The 22330-nt window shown below is 55.5% G+C and overlaps 1 protein-coding gene across 2 annotated transcripts in view; it reads right to left on the bottom strand.

Annotated features, from left to right (window-relative positions):
• Positions 1–84: 84 nt before the first annotated feature.
• ARHGEF18 (Rho/Rac guanine nucleotide exchange factor 18) overlaps positions 85–22330 on the bottom strand; it is a 125297-nt gene continuing 103051 nt past the window's right edge. For both annotated transcript variants that reach the window (XM_025367800.1, XM_025367801.1), the window contains 14 exons: positions 19127–19375; positions 16360–16436; positions 14122–14300; positions 12808–12899; positions 10138–10320; positions 8579–8716; positions 7826–7956; positions 5568–5624; positions 5426–5473; positions 4860–5330; positions 3484–3790; positions 2558–2683; positions 2275–2464; positions 85–2047 (listed from right to left, as the gene is read on the bottom strand). In XM_025367800.1, the coding sequence (XP_025223585.1) occupies positions 2292–2464; positions 2558–2683; positions 3484–3790; positions 4860–5330; positions 5426–5473; positions 5568–5624; positions 7826–7956; positions 8579–8716; positions 10138–10320; positions 12808–12899; positions 14122–14300; positions 16360–16436; positions 19127–19375 (2231 nt within the window). In that variant the 3' untranslated portion in view covers positions 85–2047; positions 2275–2291. The remainder of the gene's footprint in view (positions 2048–2274; positions 2465–2557; positions 2684–3483; positions 3791–4859; positions 5331–5425; positions 5474–5567; positions 5625–7825; positions 7957–8578; positions 8717–10137; positions 10321–12807; positions 12900–14121; positions 14301–16359; positions 16437–19126; positions 19376–22330) is intronic.

The following is a 22330-nucleotide window of genomic DNA, read 5'->3' as shown; positions in this document are numbered from 1 at the left end:
CCCTCACCAGAACCTGCTACTCCTGCAGCAATGTTTGGGCAGAAGAAAATCCTAAAACAAAACCCCCAAGAACGTGCACGCCAGTCACTGCTCATTTTGGACACGTTTATTGCTAGAATCAGGTCTTAAGTTCTAAAGCAGGTCAGAAATATCCCGTGGTGAGGAAATGTTGTAATCATTGTAAAAATAATTAGCAGGTGACTAAGATCACGATCACGACTGACAAAGACGTGTGCAGATCCCACGAAAATACGAACATGTGCTCGACTGTCAACTTTACAAATAAAATCGGGCTCCAACCCAAGAGTGGCCGAGGGGCACTGGTGAGGGAAGGGCTGTCAATGCCGCCGCCCCATGCCTAGCACAACTGAGACCCCTCGGCCATGTGGCGGGGACGCAGGGTTCCCACCGAGTGGCCGAGCAGAAATTCCTTGAACTTCTCCCCCATCCAAGGAGTTGTGGCATCTCGGAGGGCTGGACCGGCACATGCCGGCTCAGGAGGGTGCGAGGGTCTGGGAATGTTCTCTTCACAACAGAACAGGAATGTACAGTCAGCTTTTGTAAAGTGCTCCGATACTCAGTACAAAAATACAAAACACTGATGATAAACATGGCACACATGGGATCCGACGGGGGGCGGAGAGCGTCGCTGATGGCCAACGACTGGGCTGGGTGGAGTCAAGGTCGTCGGAGGGGCCGGGCGTCTTGGGACGCCTGGCCACTCACTGTGTTCTCAGGACCTTGTCACCAATGGGCTGTATGGCTGTGGGGCTCTGGTCCTGGTTGGCACCAGCTCCTGCTCTGTCCCCTCCTGAGCCCACAGCACCCAGTGGGCGCGTCTGCCCAGGGGAGCACTTCCTGATGGAGTTTCCCATCCCCTGTGCCCGTCTGTCCCCGAGTGGCGGGAATGTCCCTATTCACTGTATTCAGGGTCACAGGAGCGCCTCTGCCAGCACAGTGGGAGAAGGGCTGAATCCCCCCGGGATCTGCGGTTCCCAGGACCCTGGGTTCCGGAGAAGGACTTGGCCCTGGCGGGGACTCATGTGTACCCCACTGGGAACAAGGATGACCAGCCAGGACCCAGTCCTGCCACTAATGCTTGGGGTGCAGAACAAGGCTTGAAATGTGTCCCGTTCTCCACCAGAGCTGGATCATGGCTGGATCTCACCGTCCCAGGATCGCCACCATGGGACGTCCCAGCACCTTCGACACTGCCCAACACTCCTTCCTCCATCCTCCAGGGGAGGGACCATAAGCTGCAACAACTCACTACAAGCGAGGGGCCTGCACAGCGGCCACTTGGCCACTCGCTGCAACGTCTCTAGGTGCTTCCTGCGCACGCCCCGGGATGTGGCACTCTCGACAGTCTGTGATGTGCCAGCCCTGCCGGGAAGGTGGGATGCCAGCCCCAGGAGCTCATTTCCCGGGGGCTGAGGACCCTGCGTCCGGGGTGTGTATGCGCCCTGGCTGAAGCTAGAAACCCGGCTGCCCAGACAGATGTAGCGTGTGAACAGCAATGGGTGACCTCGGGAAGCAGAGTTTGGGAAACAGCTGGTTTCAAAACCAATGCCAAATAAAAAGGGGCAAAGGTCAGCCCCTTTCACAGTGGGCTTCCAAACCCACAGAACTGCCTGGAGGGCCACTGATGTCCCTTCAGTGGGCCCTGCCCTGTGGCCCTCTCTGCCCATGCCCCCGTGCCTGGCTCATTCCCTGGCCCTGAGGTTCACAGTGGACCTGCGTGAGTCTCTGCTTGGGAAGTGGATTCTGCCTGATTCTGGGGACAGATGCTGCCGACGCCACCTGGCTCCTCCTGGTGCCCTAAGCCCTGACTCCAGTGTTGCGTGGTGGCCGTGGAGCGTGGCCCCGGCCGGCAGCTCCTTCTCAGAGCGAGGTCTGTCCTGTCCTCAGCTCCGTGCAGAGCCGGCACCGTTCCTCACTGCCTCAGAAAAACAGCGCGGAGTTGGTCTCCCCGCCACCAGCATGGGGCGCTATGATTTCAGACAGCTCCCTGGTTTAGTCCTGGCTCAACTTTCCATTAAAAACTTTCCTTTTTGAGAAAAAAAAAAAAAAAAGAGGTTCAGAAAGTGACCCAGGCCACCACTGCTAATCCTACAGAAAGAGCTGTGAGGCCCAGAGCACCGATAGGCCAGCCCCTGCCAGGCGGTCATCGGTGGTTTGCTAGGGAAGAGGAGGGGACAGCTGGGTGGGCATGGTGACCCCATGGGGGTCCCCAGAGAGCAGGAAGGTTGGGCAGGGCAGGGAGGGGCCTTGCACCTTGAGTCACGGCCCTTTTAGAAGAAGATGACGTCTTCCTTGCTGGCGTCCTCTTTGGCGCTAAGTGGTGTGGCCGGCAGTGGCGAGGGAGCTGGGGGCCCGGGCAGGAGGGCTGTGCCCCCGGCCTTGAGAGAGAAGCCCTCAGAGGGGCTGTCAGCTGGCGGTGGGCTTGGGGCGGGGAAGCCAGGGTCTGGAACAGAGAGGGGGTCCAGACTGAGCAGTCGCCAGGTGGTGCCACAGCTGCCAAGTGGGACTGGGCTCATGTCAGCGGCTGGGGGCTCACCTGGCGGTGGCGCGGGGCTGTGTCTGCTGGGCAGGATGGGGCTCAGCGAGCGGCGGTTCCGTGAGGTGCTCTCATCTTTCCCCATGAACTTGTTGAGCAGCAGCTGCTGCTTCAGGTCAAAGGACGCTGGAAGAGGGAAGGCGCTCGGGCCAGCTCCAGGCTGCCTAGCTGTCCCCACTCCCTAGGGCAGCCTCCGAGAGCAGAGGGGCCTGGCACCCCCACCTGACACTTCCCACGGGCAGCCTGGATCCCATGACCTGAGCTGCTCAGATGCTAAGCCCCAAATTCAGGGAGAATGGCCCCAGCCTCGCTGTGGAAGGACCTGCAGAGTCACCTGGCATCTGGAGAGGAGTTTGAGCCTCCTGTGGAAACAGCACAGGCCCCAGTGGCCACGGGACACACCTAATCTTCAGGGAATGTCTCAGAACATCCCTGGTTGTCCCCCAGGGAGGTGTCCCCCAGAGCAGTAGGGCCGGCTCTCGTGCCAGAGGAGCCCCTGGGCACCCTCCATGGAAACACTGGGGCTGCTCTGGGCTCTGTGTCCCCCTCTGTGGAACAGCTCTGTGGAACGGGGACGATGAGCAGAGGCGCCTGCACCTGTCCCCGCCCCGGCTGTGCTGATCCCAGGTGGCCAGGGCTCTCTACCTTCTAGCCCGTGTCCCTAAGGCTCCTGGTCCCCATCCCACTGTTTGAGGGTTGAGGTGGGGAAGACACACAGTGGATCATCTCAGTTTTGGGCCTGGAAACCAAACATGGCCCTGTGTGGGGTGGCCTCAGCCATGATGCCAGCTCTGCCTTCTGGTTTTCCTCTCCGGAGGATGGCACAGGTGTCCTGAATTTCCTGGCTCCCAGCGAGCCCCTACAGCCTGACCAGTTGCCCACGGCTGCACCTTGCAGGCCCAGGTGAAGGGGCGGGGCCGGCTCACCTGAGCTCTCCCAGCGCTGAGAGCCCCTGCTCTTGCCGCCTTTGTCCTTGCCACCCTTGGTGGAGGCCGCCAGCTTGGTGGGGATCTGCTGCTGCACGGCCGCCTGCCTCTGGAACTGGTTGGTGGCGCTGAGCAGCTGGATGGGCACATCGCTCTTGGCCAGCCGGCTCTCGGTGGGGGCGCTGTCCCGGCGAGCCACCTCAGGGCGCTCTGCGTACTCTGGCCCCACACCGGACAGCAGCATGCTCACCCGAGGCCCCTCCAGCCCTTCCCCGTTGAAGCTGGGAGGGTGGCTTGGGGGCTGGGCCTGGGGGGACAACAGCACATACATCCCAATGCCAGGTTCCTGCTGTGCGGCCTCTGGAGAGCCCCCAAGGGTCGTGCACAGGAGACCCTCGACCTCTCCTGTTCTGGACAGAGCCCGGTGCAGCCTGAAGGAGCTGCTGGTCATTGCCTGTCCCCAACCCCTGTTAAATGTGCATACTTGTGACACTCAGTGGCACCCATACTGTCCCATACTCATATACAAACACCTCACACATTCGTGTCCACACCCATTCACACAACCCATGGTTTATAGATTTGTTTTCAGAGACACAGTCTTGTTCTGTCACCCAGGCTAGAGTGCAGTGGCACAGTCACAGCCCTTGAGCCTCTTGGGCTCAAATGATCGCCCTGCCTCAGCCTCCCAAGTAGCTGGGATTACAGGTATGTGCCACCATGCCCTGCTAATTTTTGTTATTTTTTTTTTTTTAGAGACGAGGTCTCACTCCAGGGCCCAGGCTGGTCTCAAAGACCTGGCTTCAAGCAATCCTCTGGCCTCAGCCTCCGGAGTAGCTAGGGCACACACCATGGCACCCAATTTTTTTTTTTTTTTTGCGCAGGCTGGAGTGCAGTGGCGTGATCACGGCTCATGGCAGCCTCAACCTCCCGGGCTCAAGGGATCCTCCAACCTTAGCATTCCAAGTAGCGGGGACCACAGGTGCATGCCATCATGCCTAGCTCATTTCTGTATTTTTTTTGTAGAGATGGAGTTTCGCCATATTGCCCAGGCTGGCCTGGAACGCCTGTGCTCAAGCAATCCACCCGCCTCCACCACCCAAAGTGCTGGGATTACAGGAGTGCATTTTTTTTTTTTAAGAAGTTTCTAACATTTATGGAATGTTTTGAGCAACAGTGTTCTGTGAAGCATTTAGCCAGCTCTGAGAAAGGTTCTGCATTGTGGCATGAGCTGTTAATGCCAGGGTATCTTGTGCCGTTTGCTCTTACACTCCTGCACGCATGCACCTGCGAACCCTGTCACTTGCATGCACTCGTGCAAATGCACGCGCAAACCGGTCACCCCCACCTGCGCACACTGGCTGCTGAGCGCTCACCTCGGTCAGTGTGTCGGGCGGCAGCGCGCCCGGCGCGGTGTTCTGCTTCTTGAGGCGGCGCAGCAGCTCCAGGCGCTCCCGCTCGCGCTCCACCGCGCGCTGGGCCTCGCGCAGCCGCTCCAGGTCGTGCTGGTAGGCCTGGCGCTGGCGCTCCAGCTCGGCGCGCTCCTGCTCCAGCCGCTCGCGTAGCTGCCGCGCCTCGCCCTCGCGCTCCTGCAGCAGGGCGCCCGCACGCTCCAGCTCCTGTTGCTGCCGCTGGCGCTCGCGCTCCCAACGCTGCTGGTCCTGCCGCAGCTGGCTCTGCAGCTTCTCCACGGCCGCGCGCTCCTCCCGCTGCTTCTCGAAGTTGCGCTGCCGCTCCTGCTCCAGCAGCAGGTTCCCACGCGTGGACTGCAGCCGGAACTGCTTCTCGCGCTCCAGGATGGCTGCCCGCTGCGTCTCTACATAGCTGTCCTGGTGGGTGATGACCGCCTGCGGAGGGCCAGGGCCAGGTGGGTGAGAGCCGCACCCGTGCCCCAGCCAACCAGGAAAGGGCATGTGTGGCCGGCCCCACCCCGCCCCTGTACCTGGAGGTTCAGGAGCAGCTGGGACAGTGTCTGGATCCGCTGGACAAGCTGCGGGGAGGAGAGAAAGATTGATGCCAGTTCTCGGGCCTGAGGCCACAGGCGCGTGTACACGGCCCCGGGGAGACGGACAGCGGGCGCCTACCTCCAACTCCAGGACGGTGGGTAGACGGGAATCAGATTCCGTGCCTGGCGCCTCCACCTGGGAAGAGGACACCGTCAAACCACAGAGAACGCTCAAGACCCATCCGACTAGACCCAAGCCTGCTGCTGCTGCTGCTTTTTTTTTTTTTTAACTTTTTTTTTGAGACGGAGTTCTGCTCTTGTTGCTCCAGCTGGAGTGCAATGGCGCAATCTTGGCTCACTGCACCCTCCTGCTGCTGGGTTCAAGTGATTCTCCTGCCTCAGCCTGCCAAGTAATTGGGATTATAGGCGCGCACCTTCACGCCTGGCTAATTTTGTGTTTTTTTAGTAGAAACAGAGTTTCACCATGTTGGCCAGGCTGGTCTCAAACTCCTGACCTCAGGTGATCTGCCCACCTCGGCCTCCCAAAGTGCTGGGATTACAGGCGTGAGCCACCATGCCCCGCTTCTGTTTTTTTTTTTTTTTTTTTGAGGCAGGGTCTTACTCTAGAGTGTAGTGCCTGATCCTTCCACCTCAGTCTCCTAAGTGGCTGGGACTACAGGTGTGCACCACCCGGATCAGCTTTTTAAAATTTTTTTTTTGAGATGGAGTTTTGCTCGTTGCCCAGGCTGGAGTGCAATGGCACGATTTCAGCTCACTGCAACCACCACCTTCCTGGTTCAAGTGATTCTCCTGCCTCAGCCTCCCAAATAGCTGGGATTGCTCGCATGCACCACCACGCCTGGTTAATGTTGTATTTTTAGTAGAGGCAGGGTTTCACCATGTTGATCAGGCTACTCTTGAATTCCTGACCTCAGGTGATCCACCTGCCTTGGCTTCCCACAGTGCTGGGATTACAGGCGTGAGCCAACACGCCCAGCAGCTACTTTTAACTTTTTTGAAACAAAGTCTTGCTCTGTCGCCCAGGCTAGAGTGCAGTGGCACAATCTCGGCTCACTGCAACCTCCACCTCCTAGGTTCAAGCGATTCTCCCACCTAAGCCTCCTGAGTAGCTGGGATTACAGGTGTCCACCACCACGCCCAGCTAATTTTTGTATTTTTAGTAGAGACAGGGTTTCACCATGTTGGCCAGGCTGGTCTCAAACCCTGGACTCAAGTGATCCACCCAAGTCGGCCTTCTGAAGTGCTGGGATTATAGGCATGAACCACCGCGCCCGGCCAAAGGATCAGCTATTTTAAAAATATTTTGTCAACGTGGTCTTGCTCTGTTGCCCAGGCTGGTCTCAAACGCATGGCCTCAAGTGATCCTCCCAAGGCCAGGTATGACAGCCTTGCCTGTAATCCCAACACTTTGGGAGGTCAAGACAGGAGGATTGCTCGAGCTCAGGAGTTGGAAACCAGCCTGGGCAACATAGTGAGAGCCAATATCTACAAAAATTTAAAAAATTAGGCAGGTGTGGGGGTGCGCACCTGTGGTCCCAGCTACTTGGGAGGCTGAGGTGGGAGGATTGCTGGAGCCCAGGAGTTAGAGGTTGCATGAGCTGTGATCATGCTACCGCCCTCCGGCCTGGGTGACAGAGTGAGACCTTGTCTCCAAAAAAAAAGTGATCCTCCCACCGCAGTCTCCCAAAACACCAGGATTATGGGTGACGCACCGCACCTGGCCCTGCTTATTATTGAAAATACATCCCTTAGTTTGGATAACAGGAAGGACCCAGGACCGGGACATGACTGGGAACACTGGCCCTGCCGGTCACCTGACTTGTGCAAATCTAGGTGTTTGGAAAACGAGGGGCTGGGGCCACCTGGGAGGTAGAGTGGGCTTGGCTATAAGGCCTGCGTGCCAGCTCTGGCCACAGCGGCCAGTCCAAGCCTCAGAGCTGACCAGAGGCAGCTGGCCTTGGCCTCTGACCCCTAACCCGGGCAGGGCCGAGTAGGCACCTGGCCTTCTGATTCAAAGGCAAAGGAACAGCCAGGGAGCTCTGGCATCTGGTAGGCGCCACCTCACCTGCCCTGGCTGAAACCTGGTGGTCTCTGTAGGGGGGTTTCTCGTCTGTTGATGAAGCCACGGTGAGTGCCCTGAGCCTGTCCCCTCCCCAGCCTTCCTCCTGGGGAACCTCTTGCTTTTCCCGGGAGGCTGCAGGAAGAACTCAGCTGCCGGCGTGTTCATCTGGGCTGAGATACTGTTATTCACCACAAAACGAACCACGCTTGTCGATGCTGATAAGACTAAAACTAGACAACCCCAGCAGAAGCCGCTCACACGCCTGAATCCTTACGACGACTCAGACTGTACCGAGCAAACGGATATCCACGTACCACCTGCAGCGATTCCTCGGAGCCCCCAGGAACGTCAGTGTGACCGAGCTTCAAGTCCGGGCTGTTTGGGGGGCCTCGCCAGTCTCGGGGCCTGGGGTCGGTGCTGCTGACTTTCTTCTTGAAACTGCCATCTGAGAACCCCAAGTCACAGGCGTGAGGCTGCTGCCATCCCATGGGGAGGGGAAACCTTCCCAGTCCACCCCCAGCCCCTGCCCAGGTAGGAAACCCAGGCTGGGCCCGAATGGAGGCGTCTGCAGCACAGACACCTGCTGGTGGGGGGCGGGCTGGTCCGGGGGTGCTGCTGTCACAAGACAACCGACAATGTCTGCAGGGTTTCAGAAGGGCTCCACAAAACTGGTCGGGCGCGGTGGCTCACGCTGACGATCTCAGCACTTTGGGAGGCCGAGGCGGGTGGATCACCTGAAGTCAGGAGTTCAAGACCAGCCTGGCCAACATGGCGAAACCCTGTCTCTACTAAAAATACAAAAAGTAGCCGGGCGTGGTGATGGGTGCTTGCTGTCCCAGCTACTTGGGAGGCTGAGGTGGGAGAATCACTTGAACCCGGGAGGCGGAGGTTGCAGAGAGCCGAGATTGCGCCACTGCACTCCAGCCTGGGCGACAGAGCGAGACCCTGTCTCAACAACAACAACAACAACAACAACAACAAAGAAGCTTCCAGAAAACCCCATACAAGCTAATGTGCGTCCTGAGGGGTGGCCCTGGGGGCGGGAGGGGCGATGGCCCCACTCTTACTCTTGGTGGGGCTGTTTGTGCAGTCGTAGCCCCCGAAGGTCTCGGCCCTCCTGGGCGGGCCTGTGGAGCTACCTCCGTCTTCCGCCTGGCCGTTGGCGCTGCCCAGCCGCCTGCAGATCAGGCTCTGGATGCCCTCAACTGTGGAAGGAAGGGGACAGGAGGCACAGGTCGCCCTGCGGAAGTGTGCAAGCGAATATGGAGTGCTGGGGCAGTGAGACCGGGGCGGATGGAGGGACTCATTAGGGTGGTGATGGCCTGCCCCGCACTGTCTGCAATGGGATTTCAGCCCCACTGTCCCTGTGCACACCCCTACTTCAGGTATGGCCACCAGGACAGGCCAATCCGCATCTAAATGAGAGGACAGGGCTGTAGGGCAGCCATGGGGAGGGCGGCGGGTACAGGCTCCTGCCGCACCTTCCACCAGGCAACCCTGGGCCAGGGGCTGGCGAATGCTGGATGTGGCCTTGCCCAGGGCCAGCAGGACACACTTGGTGTGCACAGAGGTGGGGACAAGAACATTCCAGGCCAAGGTGCGGGATATGAGAGTGTCCCCGGGGGCCAAGAACAACGGCCATTGGAGCCGGGTGGAAGGATGTCAGTGGGGCTGGAGGGGAAAGGCTGACCCCGGTCTCTGCCTTCTTACTCTGCGGAAAGGCTCTGGAAGGCAGGGGCTGTGTCGGCCTCCCTCACTGTTGAAAGAGCAGATTGGGGCAGGGCACAGCGGCTCATGCCTATAATCCCAGCACTTTGGGAGGCAGAGTGGGGTGGATCATCTGAGGTCAGGAGTTCAAGACCAGCCTGGCCAACATGGTAAAACCCCATCTCTACTAAAAATACAAAAATTAGCCAGGTGTGGTGGCAGGTGCCTATAATCCCAGCTACCCAGGAGGCTGAGGCAGGAGAATCGCTTGAACCCAGGAGGTGGAGGTTGCAGTGAGCCGAGATCACGCCACTGTATTCCAGCTTGGGTGACAGAACGAGATTCCATCTCAAAAAAAAAAGAAAAAGAAAAAAAGAAAGAGCAGACTGGGCACTAACTGCCTGCCCAAGCGGCCAGCTCAGGGGCCTGGCGGCTGTGTTGGAGTGGCTGTGTCGGAGTGGCTGTGTCGGAGTGGCTGTGTCGGAGTGGCTGTGTAGGAGCTGTGCTTGGGGAACCCCTGAGGGAGCATGTGTGTGTTTTTCTGGGGATATCACCAGAGACCCACCTCCCAGGAAGAAGAGGAACCTCTGATGGGTAGGGAACCAGTGTCAGTCAACTTCAGATCCTCCCCAGCCCAGCTTAGCGCTCCGCATGCAGGGAGCATCAGAGCGGTTGTTGAATGGCGGGGGGGGAAGGTGCTTTATGTCTGCAAGGAGGGGCTGGCCCAGATTGTGTCTATGGCCCTTCTGGCTCTAGGAGGCAGCAGTCGGGGGGTCAGTGCTGCTCCTGGGCCCCCCCAGATAGAAGCCTGTCCTGGACAGAGTGCCATGTTGGCCACACTGAGCCGTGAGCCTGTCCTGGGCTCCCCTGAGCCCACCCAGACAGGACTACACCCTTGAGGTGTGGGCAGCCAACTTACTCTCGCTCATGGCTGACTTGAGAATTAGCTCCCCCTGCAGGGTCTCGGATGGGTCCCCTCCACGGAATAGGCCTCGGGGCTGGGGCAGGTCTTCCAGGCCGCTCATCTCTGCCATCTCCAGGTAGATCTGCTGCTTCTCTAGGAGGCTCTGTGCAATCAGCTGGTCTTTCATGCTTAACCGCTCTGCAGAGTGATGGTGGAGGTGGCAGTCAGCCTGGTCGGCCTTCCCTGGAATCGTCTGAGCCCCAGGGACTGGCCTAAGGATGAGAACCCCGCTGCCCCTGCCCTGAGATAGGCTGCCCCCTGCGTCCTGCATTCCTGGGAGGTGGGGGAGGGCACGGCCTTGTCCTCTGATTATTTTCCCCCTCGTTATAAAAATCAGGTTAGCTGTGGTGGCTCAGGCCTGCAGTCCCAGCACTTAGGGAGGCCAAGGTAGGAGGATTCCTGCAGCCTGGAGTTTGAGACCAGCCTGGACAACATAATGAGACTCTGTCTCTAGAAAGAAATAAAACATTAGCTGGTTGTGGTGGTGCATGTCTGGGAAACGAGGCAGGAGGATCGCTTGAGCCCAGAAGTTCAAGGCTGCAGTGAGCTATGACTGCACTACTGTACTCCAGCCTGGCCAACAAAGCGAGACCCTGTCTCTAAAAGAAAGAAAATCAAACACAGTAGGGTGTGAGTGAGGATTGTATCAGGCCTGTTTATTAGTCTGGGACCAACTTAGAGCCTTAGAAAACTGAGTTTTCCTTCCTCCCTTTCTTTCTTTCCTTATTTTTTGGAGGAGGAGTCTCGCTCTGTTGCCCAGGCTGGAATGCAGTAGCACGATCTTGGCTCACTGCAACCTCCACCTCCCGGATTCAAGTGATTCTCCTGCCTCAGCCTCCTGAGTGGCTGGGACTACAGGCATGCGCCACCATGCCTGGCTAATTTTTTGTATTTTTAGTAGAAATGGGGTTCACCATCTTGACCAGGCTGGTTTCAAACGCCTGACCTCAGGTGATCCACTCGCTTCAGCCTCCCAAAGTGCTGGGATTACAGGCATGAGCCACCGCACCCAGCCTAATGTTTAAATTTTTTGTAGAGACGGGGTTTCGCCATGCTGTCCAGGCTGGTCTCAAACTCCCGGCTTCCAGTGATCCATTTGCTTCAGCCTCGCAAAATGCTAGGATTACAGGTACGAGCCACCATAGCCGGCCACTTACTATTTTAGTATTATCCAATTTAAAAATGAATAATACAGAGCCGGGCACACTGGCTCATGCCTGTAATCCCAGCACTTTGGGAGGCTGAGGCAGGCAGATCACGAGGTCAAGAGATCAAGACCATCCTGGCCAACATGGTGAAACCCTAAAAACTCTAAAATTCTCTACTAAAAACACAAAAATTAGCGGGGCGTGGTGGCGTGCACCTGTAGTCCCAGCTACTGGGGAGGCTGAGGCAGGAGAATCCCTTGGACCCGGGAGGCGGAGCTTGCAGTGAGCTGAGATCGCGCCACCGCACTGCAGCCTGGTGACAGAGCGAGACTCCGTCTCAAAAAAAAAAAAAAGTACAGACAGTGAAAGGGAAGAAGGGGCCGGGCGCGGTGGCTCAAGCCTGTAATCCCAACACTTTGGGAGGCCGAGGCGGGTGGATCACGAGGTCAGGAGATCGAGACTATCCTGGCTAACATGGTGAAACCCCGTCTCTACTAAAAATACAAAAAATTAGCCGGGCACGGTGGCGGGCGCCTGTAGTCCCAGCTACTTGGGAGGCTGAGGCGGGAGAATGGCGTGAACCCGGGAGGCGGAGCTTGCAGTGAGCCGAGATCACGCCACTGCACTCCAGCCTGGGAGACACAGTGAGACTCCGTCTCAAAAAAAAAAAAGGGAAGAAGGGAGCTTGCTATAGGCTACAGGGCACCAGGAACTGTTCTTGACAATGTGCTCACTGAACGCAGATGAACCTTGACAACATCACACCCAGTGAGAGAAGTCAGACCCAAAAGGTCGCACAGTGTGTGACTCCATTTATGTGGAATATCCAGGACAGGCCAATCCACAGGGACAGAAAGTAGATTCCTGTTGTCAGGGTTGGGGCACGGGGTGGGGAGTGACTGTTAAGGAGGAAGGGGCTTCTTTCTTGGGTGGTGGAATGTTCTAAAGTTAACGTGATTTTGGCTGCATAATTGGAAATGCACTAAAATGCCACCGAACCCAACGCTTGGGAGGGTGAGTGGCGTGGTGTGTGAATTACATCTCAATAACGTAATTAAACAAACAGGGAGGAGGAAGCTCTGGAAGGAGGCTGGGGGGGCCCTGTGCTATTCCTTCGCAGGGGACTGGGATGCCCTGTCGAGCTCCTGGCTGCACGAGGACAGGGTGGTGGCGGCGTTTTGTGGCTGCGTGGTCGGCTCTGGAAGGGGCTTAGGGCTCCCTCCCTCTCCTCCCTCCCTCTCCTACATACCCCCGCAGGGCTAAGTGACCTCTGGAGATCGCTATGTCATGGCACAGCCCAGTTCTAATGCTTCACAGAGCTGCAGGACACGGCACAGCCCACAGGAAAACGCCGGGTCACTTTAGGGGTTTCACACGGGTCACTTGGGGAGCAGTTTGCCCTCTGTGGCCAACCCTGATGGGGGGGCCCAGGGCTCACCAGACACGGGGTGTGCCCAAAATGCCGTCTCCCCCTCACCTTGAAAGTCCCGGAGTCTTGTGGCGCGGGCCTCGACCACCTTCCTTTCCTCTTCGGGCAGGCTGAAGGGCCCCTGCTCCTCGTCAGGGCAGCTGCAGGGAGAGGAGTCAGGAGGGTAACTGTGCCTCCCAGGCAGGCCGGGCTCCCGCACAGACGCTGGTTCTACAGAACCAGCCGCCACAACCGTCTCTGACTGTGGGAGTGATTTAGCTTGTTCATGGTGCAGGAGGATGAGGAGGGGAAGAGAGAGAGCCACTGACACTCATCCGGCCCCAAAGCGCCAGGGCATAACCAGGAAGAGACTTTATGTGCCTGTCTGTGACTTGGAGGAGGAGTCCAGGGGACGGCAGGCTTGCAAGGGATCTGCCAGGTGCAGATGGGTGGCTGCAAGCCCCACAGAGCTACAGCGACTGTGGATGGGGGAGTCTGAACCAGGCTAAGGCACCAGGAAGCCTCCAGGAAACAATAGAGGGAGTGGCCGGGCGCGGTGGCTCATGCCTGTAATCCCAACACTTTGGGAGGCCAAGGCAGGAGGATGGCTTGAGGCCAGGAGTTCAAGACCGGCCACAGTGGCAACACAGTGAGGCCCCATCTCTACAAAACTCAAAAATCTAGCTGGGTGGGGTGGTGTGTGCCTGTAGTTCCAGCTACCTGGGAGGCTGAGGGGGAGGATGGCTTGAGCCCAGGAGTTTGGGATGCAGGAAGCTATGACTGTGCCAGTGCACTCCAGCCTGGGTGACAGAGCAAGAACCCGACTCTAAAAAACAAAACAAAACAAAACAAAACAAAACAGGCTGGGTGCAGTGGCTCATGCCTGTAATCCCAGCTACTTGGGAGGCTGAGGCAGGAGAATCGCTTGAACCTGGGAGGCGGAGGCTGCAGTGAGCCGAGATTGCACCGCTGCACTTCAGCCTGGGGGACAGAGCGAGACTGTCTCAGAAAAAAAAAAAAAAAAAAGAGAGAGAGAGGGGAAGCCAGCTGGTCCCGGGCCCTGAGGGGTGCACGGCCCAAGGAGGAAGGACAAGATACCATGCCCTGCTCCAACAACTCTGGCCCTAGAATGCAAACAGCCCGCCATGTCAGGTGCAGTGGCCCACGAATGCAGAAAGACCCAGGTTACAGCTGCCTTTCCAGGCCCATTAGCCTCAACATCCAACAGGCTGAGTCATCAGAAGGAGCTGGCATAGCATCATGGGTCCCAAGGTGGGATGAGCGAATTCAAGGTCACAGCCAGTGGCCAACCATCAAAGCCAAGGGTGGACCAGTCAGTGGAAGGAATACAGGGAGTGGGGAGATCCTCCAGGCCCTCCTCACCTCTCCACAGCCCTTCGGATGTGGGCCATCCAGGCGTTCCTGTCCTCTTTGGAGCTCGTGTAGATTTCATACATCTCTGGCCCTTGCAAGGAAGCGCTGATCAGAAACATCGCTTTCTCCTCGTTGGCCACTTCCCTCACGATGAGCTTTTGTAACGAGATGACGGGTGGCTTTGAGTCCTGCATGGGTAAAGGGGATTGGGGAGGTCACCCTTTGCCCCACCGCACCCAAACAGCAGTGAGGTCAAGGGCCTGGTAAGGGGAACGAAGAGTGGGGGTCACGCTCCTCGTTTCTTTTCAAACAATTCAAAGCAGAAATATTTTGCCATCTGGGGGAAAAAAGACGCTATTGCAATGAAATCCTAGAATCCTTTTTTTTTTTTTTTTTTTTTTTTAACTATCTTGGAGGCCAGGTCTCGCTCTGTAACCCAGGCTGGAGTGCAATGGTGCAATCATTGCTCCCTGCAGCCTTGACCTCCTGGGCTCAAGTGATCCTCCCACCTCAGCCTCCTGAGTAGCTGGGATTATAGGCATGTGCCACCAGGCCCAGCTAATTTTTGTATTTTTTGTAGAGATGGGATCTCACTATGTTGCCCAGGCTGGTCTTGAACTCCTAAGCTCAAGTGATCCTCCTACCTCGGCCTTCCAAAGTGCTGAGATTACAGGAGTGAGCCATCTTGCCCCTTAGTATCCTGATAATGTGTCAGTTTCATCAGCTTAAAATTTTTTTAAAAAATAGCAATGCACATACACACTACAAAGCTCAAAAGATACAACAGTGTGTAGTATAAAACAACAAATAAGCCTCTGTCTTGTGCCTCAGGCCACCCAATCTGTCACGCATCCTTCAAGAGACAATGCTTCCACAGACCAGCAAAATGCACATTTTAACTGGTTAGAGTGGGCTACACTGTGTTCTCCACAAATTCATATGAGGTCCTGACCCCCAGTACCTCAGAATGTGGCTGTCTTTGGAGATGAGGCCTTTAAAGAGGAGATTAAGGTCTGGGTGTGGTGGCTCACTCCTGTAATCCCAGCACTTTGGGAGGCTGAGGCGGGTGGATCACTTAAAGTCAGGAGTTCGAGACCAGCCTGGCCAACACGGTGAAACCCCGTCTCTACTAAAAATACAAAAAGTAGCCGGGCGTGGTGGCAGGCGCCTGTAATCCCAGCTACTCAGGAGGCTGAGGCAGGAGAATCACTGGAACTCGGGAGGTGAAGGTTGTAATGAGTCAAGATTGTGCCACTGCACTCCAGCCTGGGTGACAGAGTGAAACTGTCTCAAAAAAAAAAAAAAAAAAAAAAAGGCAAAATGAGGTCATATGGGTGGGCCCAAATCCAATCTGACTGGCATCATTCTAACAAGAGGAGATGAGCACAGAGACACATACAGAGGGATGGCCACGCGAGGACACAGAGAACAGACGAGCAGATGGCTGTCTACAAGCCAAGGGGTCTCAGAAGAAACCAACCCTGCCGACACCTTGATCTTGGACTTTCAGCCTGCAGAAACGTGAGATGATAAATTTATGTGGTCCAAACCACCCAGTCCGTGGTACTTTGTTTACAGCAGCCTCAGCAAACAAATGCACTGGTTAACAACACACCAGCAGCTGGGCGTAGCGGCTCACGACTGTAATCGCATCACTTTGGGAAGCCAAGGTAGGAGGATCACTTGAGGTTAGGAGTTGGAGACCAGCCTGGCCAACATGGTGAAACCCCGTCTCTACTAAAAATACAAAAAATTAGCCAGGCGTAGTGGCGGGCGCCTGTAGTCCCACCTACGTGGGCCTGGGAAACTCACAGGGGCACCTTCTATGGGCAGTTTCAGCCAACCTCCCAACAAGGTCCCAGCAAGCAGGGCCCTTCGTCTGTTTTTTTGTTTTGTTTTTTTGTGTTTTTTTGTTTTGAGATAGAGTCTCACTCTGTTGCCCAGGCTGTAGAGCAGTGACACAATCTTGCTGGAGTGCAGTGGCACAATCTCAGCAACCTTCGCCTCCTGGGTTCAGGTGATTATCCTGCCTCAGCCTCCTGAGTAGCTGGGACTACAGACATGGGCCACCATGCCTGGCTAATTTTTGTATTTTTAGGAGAGGTGAGGTTTCACCATGTTGGTCAGGCTGGACTTGAGCTCCTGAGTTCCAGTGATCCGCCCACCTCAGCCTCCCAAAGTGCTGGGATTATAAGCATGAGCCACTGCACCCGGCCGACCCTTTGTCTGAAGAGACAGGATACATACCACAGAAGCAAAGACGTATTTCTGATCTTTTTCTTGTAGCAGCAAAAGTACGTCGGTCAGCAGGACGGCCAGGACATCTGGGAAAATAGTATGGAAGGAGGCATCTTAAAAGTCCCATGGCCAGCAGGTCTTGCTGGGCACCCCCGTGGATGCCACCTCCCAGAAAGGTGTAAGCAGCGTGATGCTTCTGCCTGGGCCTAGAAGTTTCCTTTCTGCCTTGCCTGCATGCCCCCACCAACACCTTTCCAGGTCTCAACCTTCAGCACCAATGAGCAGCTGGAGCCTCCTCTAAGTCCCTTCCGTGTGCAGAGCTCCAACCACGGCTCCTGCCCATGTCAGGCCACTGGGCCCCACAGTTCTCTTTGCTGTAACAACATCTGCTGGATCTGACCTTTGAGAGTCTGATATGGTTTGGCCGTGTCCCCATCCATATCTCATCTTGAATTCCCACGTGCTGTAAGAGGGACCCAGTGGGAGGTAACTGAATCATGGGGGCAGATCTTTTCCGTGCTGTTCTCGTGATAGTGAATGAGTCTCATAAGATCTGACGGTTTTATAAGGGGGAGTTTCCCTGCACAAGCTCCCTCTCTCTTTGCCTGCTGCCATCCATGTAAGATGTGACTTGCTCCTCCTGCCTTCTGCCATGATTGTGAGGCCTTCCCCACCAGGTGGAACTGTAAGTCTATTAAACCTCTTTCTTTGGTAAGTTGCTCAGTCTCGGGTATGTCTTTATTAGCAGTGTGAACACAGACTAATACAGCATCTCTCCCTCTGATTTCTCAGATGTGAATGGAGCTCTCTGTTCTCCCTGCTCCTGGGTCACCAGGACCCGAGCCACTGCAGCGATGCAGGCCAGGGGTGGTCTCAGTCCCCTCATGCCCCTCAGTCCCCCTTGCTGCCTTGTCCCCGTATGAACGTCTCGTGCTGTAAGGCTTGCTGCACATAGATGCAAATCAAGAGCTGCGTTCAAGGGCAACACCACTTTTGGGGAGCTGCTTCTAACACCCCTGTCTAAGTCAGATACGCTTTTGCTAATTCTCTCGTATTGCAGTCTGCTGGCTTCCTTAAAGCATTTGCTGGGCTTATAACTAGTTTTTCTGTTTGTTTGCTTGTTTCTCTCTTTCAGCCCGAGGGACTGATGCCCTAAAAGGCTGGGCACCAGGTCTTGCCCGGTAGGGTGTATTCCTACCATCCAACTTGGCACCTGGCAGGCAGAAGGCGCTAAACCTGTCTGCCAAATACATGCCTACTCAAATGATGAGTGGGCAAATGCTGTCATTTGGCCACTTCAATGACTCCCTCAAGATCCTTAAAGATGCTGATGCAAATAGATAGCTTGGGATGTTTCTAGAGGCTCCAAAAATGAAGAGGAAACCCAGGGATGAATCCTGAGTACTCTCTGGTCTGAACTGCAACATGGGTCTCGAAAGCAGGGCTCGGAGCACACCCTGGGCAGCGAGTGGGATGCCTGGGGACACTGACCAGCAGTCCTGGGGGTATTCTCTATCCACATGGGGGCCTCCCAGTGGCTGGGCCCACGGCAGGCTGGCCCATGACTGCCCAGATGGGCAGCTGAGCGTGTTTGGAATTCTGGACCTGGGGTGTCATGATGTGTCACCAATGCCCTGGGTTTCCACTTGGAAGTCAACGACTCAGCATGGCCTCCTGGTTTGTACTGCATCCTTCCAAAGACCAGAGGAGGAGGACGGTGATACAACCACCTCTTTTATGCTACACCCCAGTTGCCTTGCTCATCCTGACTCAGCTCATAACCTCCCTTCAGCCATGAAGTAGCCAGACTTCAGTGGTTCTGTGTCAGTTGACACCCAGCAAACCAAGATGGTGCCCACGGATGTAAGAGGGCACCCACTGATCCAAGATGATGCCACCACTCCTAAGACCATGCCACCAGTCCGAGATGGCACCGACCAATCAAAGATGGTGCCATCACTCCCAAGACCATGTCACTGATCTGAGATGGCACCCACCAATCAAAATGGTGCCCACTGATCCAAGAGGGAGCCCACTGATCAAGATGATGACACGATTCCAAGATGGTGCCCATTGATCCAAGATGGTATTCACTGATCCAGGATGATGTCATTACTTCCAAGACTATGCCACCAATCCAAGATGGCACCCCCCAAGATGGCACCCACTGATCCAAGATGGTGCCATCATTCTCAAGACCGTGCCACCAATCCAAGATGGCACCCAACCCAAATGGTGCCCACTGATTCAAGAGGGCACCCACCAAGATGGTGCCACTGATCCAAGATGGTACTACCATTCCCAAGACTGTACGACCAATCCAGGATGGCACCCATCACTCTAAGAGGGTGCCCACAACTCCCAAGATAGTGCCACTGATCCAAGATGGCACCCACCAATCCAATATGGTGCCACCACTCCAAGATGGCGCTGCTAATCCAATATGGCACCCACCAATCCAAGATGATGTCTACTGATCCAACATGGCACCCACAACTCCCAAGATGCTGCTACCAACCCAAGACAGCACCACCAACCAATTTAGTGCCACCAATCCAACATGGCACCCACCAATAAAAAATGGCAACCAACACTCTAAAACGGTACCCACTGATAACAGGATAGTGCCACCAATCAAGAGAGTACCCACCACTTTGAGACGGTGACCACCTCTCCAAGATGGTACCCACTGATACAAGATGGTGCCACTAATCTAAGACAGTGCCCACTGATCCAAGATGGCACCCACTAGAGGTGGCCAGGGGCAGGCCTTTACCTTTCAAGCGCCCTGATGTGGTCTTCCAGCAGAGCATGCCCTCCAGGTGAAGCTGCCGCTGAAGCATGTCTTCCTTGCGGAAGGTGAGCCCGTTCTTGAGTTTGCCGGAGGACTTCAGGTCCATCTTCCCTGCGATCTCCCTGAGGCGCTGGCCCTTCTCAAACTCACTGACCTTGGCGTCCACTTGTGAGATGATATCTTTAATGAGGTTCAGGGCCTGGGTCAGGTCTTCGTAGTCCTCAGTGCCAGCTGCCACACATAGCAGAGTTAGCGTCTTTCTTTTCCACTTTAACACAACAGAAGTGGACACACTCACTATGGGCGTGTGGGATCTATGAGGTGTGTGGACTCACTATGTATGGGTGTGTGGGATCTATGAGGTGTGTGGACACACTCACTATGGGTGTGTGGGATCTGTGAGGTGTGTGGACTCACTATGTATGGGTGTGTGGGATCTATGAGGTGTGTGGACACACTCACTATGGGCGTGTGGGATCTATGAGGTGTGTGGACACACTATGGGTGTGTGGGATCTATGAGGCATGTGGACACACTATGGGTGTGTGGGATCTATGAGGTGTGTGGACTCACTATGTATGGGTGTGTGGGATCTATGAGGTGTGTGGACACACTCACTATGGGTGTGTGGGATCTGTGAGGTGTGTGGACTCACTATGTATGGGTGTGTGGGATCTATGAGGCGTGTGGACTCACTATGTATGGGTGTGTGGGATCTATGAGGAGTGTGGACACAGTATGGGCGTGTGGGATCTATGAGGTGTGTGGACACAGTATGTATGGGTGTGTGGGATCTATGAGGCGTGTGGACACAGTATGTATGGGTGTGTGGGATCTATGAGGTGTGTGGACACAGTATGTATGGGTGTGTGGGATCTATGAGGCGTGTGGACACAGTATGTATGGGTGTGTGGGATCTATGAGGTGTGTGGACACAGTATGTATGGGCGTGTGGAATCTATGAGGTGTGTTCTCCAAGGCCACCACTCAGAAGACCCTCAAGATCACTTCCCAGCTGTAATCTCCCGAGATGCAAATACTTCTCCAAAATAAATGCAACACCTCAGAGTTTAGTTTTCTGGTCTTGGCGGAGGGGAGGGGGACGGAGTCTGGCTCTGTCATCCGGGCTGGAGTACAATCTCAGCTCACTGCAACCTGTCTCCCAGGTTCAAGCGATTCTCCTGCCTCAGTCTGCCGAGTAGTTGGGATTACAGGCACCCGTCACCACGCCCAACTACTTCTTTTTTTTGGTATTTTTAGTAGAGACGGGGTTTCACTGTGTTGGCCAGGCTGGTCTCAAACTCGTGACCTCAAGTGATCTGCCTGCCTCAGCCTCCCAAAGTGCTGGGATTACAGGCATGAGCCACCATGCCTGGCTCAGAGTTTCGTTTTTATCCAGGTATAGCCTCTATCAAATGCAGAAGCTAAGGTGCAATTCAAGTGGCAAAACTGCCACGACTAGCTCTGCCATCTACTGCTTGGTAAACACACTCTCCTCTGTCCCAATCCCTTCATAAAAGACTCCCAGCTCAGCGTGGTGACTCACACCTGTAATCCCAGCACTCTGGGAGGCTGAGGCGGGAGGATCACCTGAGGTCGGGAGTTCAAGACCAGCCTGACCAACATGGAGAAACCCCATCTCTACTAAAAATACAAAATTAGCCAGGTGTGGTGGCGCATGCCTGTAATCCCAGCTACTTGGGAGGCTGAGGCAGGAGAATCGCTTGAACCCGGGAGGTGGAGGTTGTGGTGAGCCGAGATTGTGCCACTGCACTCTAGCCTGGGCAATAAGAGTGAAACTCCGTCTTAAAATAAATAAATTAATTCATTCATTAATTAAAAAAAACGAAAAGACTCCCTCCACCTCCTGTTGTGGCTGGGATCTGGCTCCTCCCACTCCAAGGATGTAGCTTTTATAGCGGGGAAGCTTGTTCATCCTCTCACGGCCTGAATTCACTGGTGAAGCGAGAGCTATGGTCAGCATGGCCCTGGCTCCCAGAACTCCTGGCTGGACTGCCCGCCCTTCCCTGCCTCCCTGGCTCCAGGCACATTCCTTGCTCAGCCCTGGGCATGTGACACAGGGGCCATGTCTGGGTCTGTCTGAACCACCATGGCACCATCTCCATCCATTCATCCTTTCCACAGACACTGACACTGAGGGCCTGCACTGGCCCAGCCTGTGCTAGGGGCTGGGGGAAACAGTTGGCAAATAAAACCTGGCTCTTGCTTTCATGGTATTGACCACCCCATCTTTCTTGCATCAAAAACCCCTGGCCAAGCCAGGCTGGGTGCGGTACGGTGGCTCACACCTGTAATCCCAGCACTTTGGGAGGCCAAGGTGGGCGGATCATTTGAGGTCAGAAGTTCAAGACCAGCCTGACAAACATGGTGAATCCCCATCTCTACTACAAATACCAAAATTAGCTAGATGTGGTGGCGGGCGCCTGTAACCCCAGCTACTCAGGAGGCTGAGGCAGGAGAATCGCTTGAACCTGGGAAGTGGAGATGGCAGTGAGCCGAGATGGTGCCACTGCACTCCAGCCTGGGGGACAGAGTGAGACTCTGTCTCAAAACAAAACAAAACCCAGGCCAGATGTGATGGCTTATGTCTGTAATCCCAGCACTTTGGAGAGACCGAGGCGGGAGGACCACTTGAACCCAGGAGTTCCAGAACAGCCCAGGCAACACAGCGAGACCTCGTCTCTAAAAAAAAAAAAAAAAATTTGTTTTTTAATTAACTGGGTGTAGTGCCATGTACCTGTAGTCCCAGGTGCTTGGGAGGCTGAGGTAGGAGGATCACTTGAGCCCCGGAGTTGGAGGCTACAATGAACTATGATTTCACCACTACACTCCAGCCTGGGCAACAGAGTGAGACTTTGTCTCTTTAAAAAAAGAGAAAAAAGGCCGGGCGCAGTGGCTCAAGCCTGTAATCCCAGCACTTTCGGAGGCCAAGACAGGCGGATCATGAGGTCAGGAGATCGAGACCATCCTGGCTAACATGGTAAAACCCCATCTCTACTAAAAAATACAAAAAACTAGCCGGGTGCGGTGGCGGGCGCCTGTGGTCCCAGCTACTCGGGAGGCTGAGGCAGGAGAATGGCGTAAACCTGGGAGGCGGAGCTTGCAGTGAGCTGAGATCTGGTCACTGTACTCCAGCCTGGGCGACAGAGCGAGACTCCGTCTCAA

The sequence above is a fragment of the Theropithecus gelada genome, chromosome 19 (assembly GCF_003255815.1).
Source record: "Theropithecus gelada isolate Dixy chromosome 19, Tgel_1.0, whole genome shotgun sequence".
NCBI classification, from domain to species: Eukaryota; Metazoa; Chordata; class Mammalia; order Primates; family Cercopithecidae; genus Theropithecus; species Theropithecus gelada.
The sequence above is the reverse complement of the archived record's forward strand: the minus strand, read 5'-3'. Positions and strand labels throughout refer to the sequence as shown.